Genomic DNA, 4,566 nt, shown 5'->3' with positions numbered 1-4,566 from the left:
GTCTTCCATTCCACAAACCCTCCCCTCCCATGGTGGTTTCAGGAGAGAGGAGACTTTAAATAGTTGGTGGTTTAATCAGGTCTTGTAAATTAATTATGACATTATCAAGCTCCAGTATTTCTGCCATTGTGTTTGGTGTACACTCACCCAGGCTTATTAAAGGAACTGAAGAAAACTAGTTAATTTAAGTGTTCTTTGTCATTTTGACTTGATTGGAATTATCATTTGTTTACACTAGGGATAGAACTAAGACACTATCGTATTATGTGATTGAAAGCAAATAGGGGCTTGTAGTATTGCTGGGAAGCCAAATGCAAAATTTAAATCAGAGTAAACAAAATTACTCACTTACTGGTAAACATGCTTAACTATTTTTCCTGAGCTCTTTTTGAACTTCAGTGAAGTAAGCCTTTCTGAAAACTGGAATACCTGGAAAAAATGTCCAACTTATTGAAAGTGCTTGTGCGTGTGCTTGTGTGTGTGTGTGCATGTGTGTGTGTAAGCACACATGTGTGTGCTTGAGACATTTTCAAAGATTATATTTATTAGGCAATATGGGGATACTTATATTAGTGTAAATCTGATTTTGAGATGATTTTGAAATGATTTAAAATAATATATATTTCATTTATATATTTTAAGATGATTTAAAATAATATGTATTTCATTTAAATATAACTTTTATTCAGAATAGTTTAATAACCTGAATTTGGTTTTTGGTACGTGGGAGAATCGAAATCAAAATTAAAAGGGAGAGGTTGGCATCTTTGGATACCAGATTATGATCCTCTGCAGAAAATAGGAGCAAATTATTTCAGTATCTTTATTATTAAGGTCACATGGACAGAGTCCAGAAGAGTTGAGGGTGAGGGGGATGCTCAATAAAGTCTTGTTATTGAATTGAGCAATTTGGATTTTAAAGGATTGACCAGTTTATGGAAGGAAGTGGTGCAATTTTGAAGTTAACATTTCACCCCTTCTGATTAGGGTCTACCGCCTGCACTAGTCTAAAAACTCCTCGAATTGTTACTCCACACTGTGTTCCCCAAACTACTTGACTCACAAGGTCAAGTACAGGGCCATTAAGGAGATGGAAACAAATGTTAAAAGTGCCAAATAAAGTTTACCATGAGTATCTATGGCTCTTCTTGCCTTCTTGAATCCAAAACAGAAAGACGTTCATAGTTTTACTCCTGGATTGGAGAATCATCAGTAAGGAGGGAAAGCAATTTTTATGTGAAAATAGAATGTATACATGATAAACGCCTGCCTAATTTCTCTAGTAATACAATTTGATTTTCTGATTAGCTGTCTTATTCTGTGATTCTTGTAATTTTGTCAGGTCAATTAACTGGAGTTCAGTGCTAGAGAGAAAGGAAGTGTGGCACTGCTGGCTTTGTTAGATGTCAGCAGTTTAGGTGTATTTTGTAATAGAATCTGTGTGGGATAATTTAGCTGATATTGTTAATGTCATAGCGTACAGAACTTAAAAAAATGACTTATGAAGCAGGTCAGATTGGACAACGTGAAGTGCTAAAAGAAGGGAAAGAAAGTGACCTACACAACATATATTTTAGGTAAAAAAAATGCAGATCAATGAATTATTCAGCAAGTAATCAATGACTGTCTACTGTATGCCCAGCATTGACATTGGTTGCCCAGGTACATAAGAATATAGCACATTGACCTATAGACAAGGGGTATGAGCTCCAGTTTGGAAGATCTTGAGTTTTTTTTTACAGAGTGCTGAAATAAATGAATATTCTCTTTTATAATAAATTGTTTACAGATTCTTTCCTTCCCCTGGTAGTTTCTCAGAGGGGCAGAGTTTTGTCTTGTTTCTCCTTGTGTCTCCAACACTTAACATGGCCCTGACATACAGTAGGTGTTCAAAAATATTTGTGCAATGAATAACTGAAGATGAGCTTTCCAAGGATGTGTTGGTGGAAATGAGTGTGGCAGGTAGGAAAATGAGTTAAACCATGTTTGCAAGAGCCCCCGTTAGAGGCGACTTTCTAGTTGCCCTAGAAAGTACCCCTGGTCACAAGAAGTGAATGCATTCAAGAGATGTTACAAAGTAAGGCTCTACCTAGTGACTGGCCAGGTACAGAGGACTCAAGGTGGTTCCAGAGTTTAGGGTCTGAAGAATTGTTATCCAAACCCAGAAAGTCAAGAGAAACAGCAAGTTTTTTGGTTTTGTTTTTGTTTTTTTGGGTTTTTTTCCACGAAAGGTCCTAAGTTTGGATTTTGAGATGAGGGAGCTCTTATCAGGTAGAAATGTCCAGTAGGCAGTTATAGATTTATGACTAAAGTTGGGAGAGATGTCAGGGAGAGAAATAAATGACTGTGGAGTGTTCAGTGATGAGATTATAATTGAAACCATGGAAGTGTATAGTTTTTCTTGGTATAGTTTCAGTTTGTAGTGGTGTTCAAACAGAGGGTTATCTAAACATTTTGGTGGGTATGCTGTACAGGAGATTGAAACACTATATCTGAAGATGCAATAGATGATAATTAAAATGCTCTCAAGCCCTGAGATTCTCTAAATCTTCTCTTTTAGTTAAGGAAACAAGACATAAATATACGGAAAATGACTGTGAACAAGACAGAATCGTATTTAGCAGTGTTAACACCGACACAATAAATAGCTAAATTGGACAGCTCGACAATCAGAGATTGGTACACTAAAGGTATTAATTGATTGCGTGATTCAGACCAAAAGGGATTTGGAATTTAAGGAAGACGTGATCTTGTGTTCTGGCACGGATGTTCCAAATTTCATGTATCACATACTCATTTGGGTAAACATATTCAGCCTATGCTGATTAATAGATTACTCATCTCCCAATGTAAACTAACTCATGACTTCTGTTTTACTGTTTTTTGCAGAAGATAGATGAAGAGAATGAGGCAAACTTGCTAGCAGTCCTCACAGAGACACTGGACAGTCTCCCTGTGGATGAAGACGGATTACCCTCATTTGATGCACTGACGGATGGAGATGTGACCACCGAGAATGAGGCTAGTCCTTCCTCCATGCCTGATGGCACCCCTCCGCCTCAGGAGACAGAAGAACCGTCTCTGGTAAGAACCCTTCCTACTGTTTAACAGGAATTGGAGTTTGCCTCTGGCTACCCGCTGCGTGGGTATGATGTAGTAACAATAAGGTTTGGATTTTTCATTTAGACTGATGCCAAAATAATCCCGAAGCACACTCGGAGTTGCAAATTCTGTGATTCTGTGTTGAAAAATGTTGATAATACAGTCTTCATGTGGTCTCACTGCAGTTTTTTAAAACTACCTTTTGTAGGTTTTTTATATCTTAGTATTATTGATGTTTGTGGTTAGAAACTTAGAAAATATAGACAACGAAAGAGAATAGACAAAAAATTCACCTGTAATTTCAAATAATCTCTAGTATCAAAAATTATTGAAATCTCTTGTTTTAAGATATATCATGAACATGTTCATGAATTTTAAATAGATGCATAATTTTGAATGGTTGCATAGTATTTTATTGTTTGGAGATGAACTAATTTATTAGGCAATCCCTTATGGTGGGGATATTTAGTCTTTTTCCTGGTTTTTTTTCACCATCATAAATTGTATGATAATTGACGTATTTGTAGTTTTATTCTCATGCATATTATTTTAGAAATAGAAGGTAGATCAAAGAGTATGCAGTATTTCAAGGCTTTGGATCCATAATTCTTATGAAGACTGGAAAATAATAGCACATTTGCCACCTAAGTTACCTAAATTTATGGTAGGCAATGAAGAGTAGATTTATTGGCAATGAAGAGTGAATTTTCTTTTCAGTGCAGTACTCGACCAGGATTTTATTAGTTCTAAGACACAGTTTACCTTCTCAGCTATGGTAGCCATTTGTCATTTGCCATAAATCTGATGTAAAAGCATGCAATGTAAATTATGGAATGCCATCCTGCAAACTTTAATAGTGTGCTTTGGCCTGCCGTTTAGGTGTTGTTTCTCTCCCGTCTCTAAGTTTCTGTATGTTGAAAGCATTCCATGTAAAGCTATGGAGACCCTACTTATACGCCTTTGCAGTTTGAGATTTCTGGTTTAGAGGAGAATATCTCATAAGCAGTGGCAACATATGTATTCCCCAATTTTTCCATGTGCCAGTGTCATTGGCTTTGCTGCCTAAGACTCTGATTGATTTCTTTACGTGGATACCCAATGATTTTCATCCACACAGTGGTTTCAGTTGGGAGGGGCTGTTGACTCGGAGTCATACTACATAACCCATCAGGGAGGTCCTGGAAGGCCAGCAAGTCAAATGAAGAGAAAGACATCAAAAGAGAGGAAATGCTTCGCCTAAGCCAGAACCCAGATCTCTTGATCTACAGGCCAGGACTCTACCTACTTAAAAATTCTTTTTAGTGAAAGCCACTCTTTTATCCGAAATATTATTTGAATCAGTAGTGTTTTACACTTGATGGTGAAACATGATTCAAAACATCACAGAATCTTTTCTTTATTGCCCCTTGATTCATTTGGGTTATTGAGGGGGAAATATACACCCTGCCCCGCCCCCACCCCCAC

General features: G+C 37.0%; 1 protein-coding gene across 4 annotated transcripts in view; it reads left to right on the top strand.

The window, feature by feature from the left end:
• Positions 1–4,566, top strand: part of PPARGC1A (PPARG coactivator 1 alpha) — a 97,518-nt gene that overhangs the window by 54,778 nt on the left and 38,174 nt on the right. For all 4 annotated transcript variants that reach the window (XR_003003355.1, XM_024745552.1, XM_024745553.1 and 1 more), the window contains exon 3: positions 2,890–3,084. Coding sequence is in view for 3 of the 4 variants with exons in the window: in XM_024745552.1 (XP_024601320.1) it covers positions 2,890–3,084 (195 nt within the window). In the remaining variant the exon portion in view is untranslated. The remainder of the gene's footprint in view (positions 1–2,889; positions 3,085–4,566) is intronic.

Source organism: Neophocaena asiaeorientalis, unplaced genomic scaffold (assembly GCF_003031525.2).
Source record: "Neophocaena asiaeorientalis asiaeorientalis breed wild unplaced genomic scaffold, Neophocaena_asiaeorientalis_V1.1 scaffold397, whole genome shotgun sequence".
NCBI classification, from domain to species: domain Eukaryota; kingdom Metazoa; phylum Chordata; class Mammalia; order Artiodactyla; family Phocoenidae; genus Neophocaena; species Neophocaena asiaeorientalis.
Note: the sequence above shows the minus strand (reverse complement) of the source record. Positions and strands in the feature narration are given on the sequence as shown.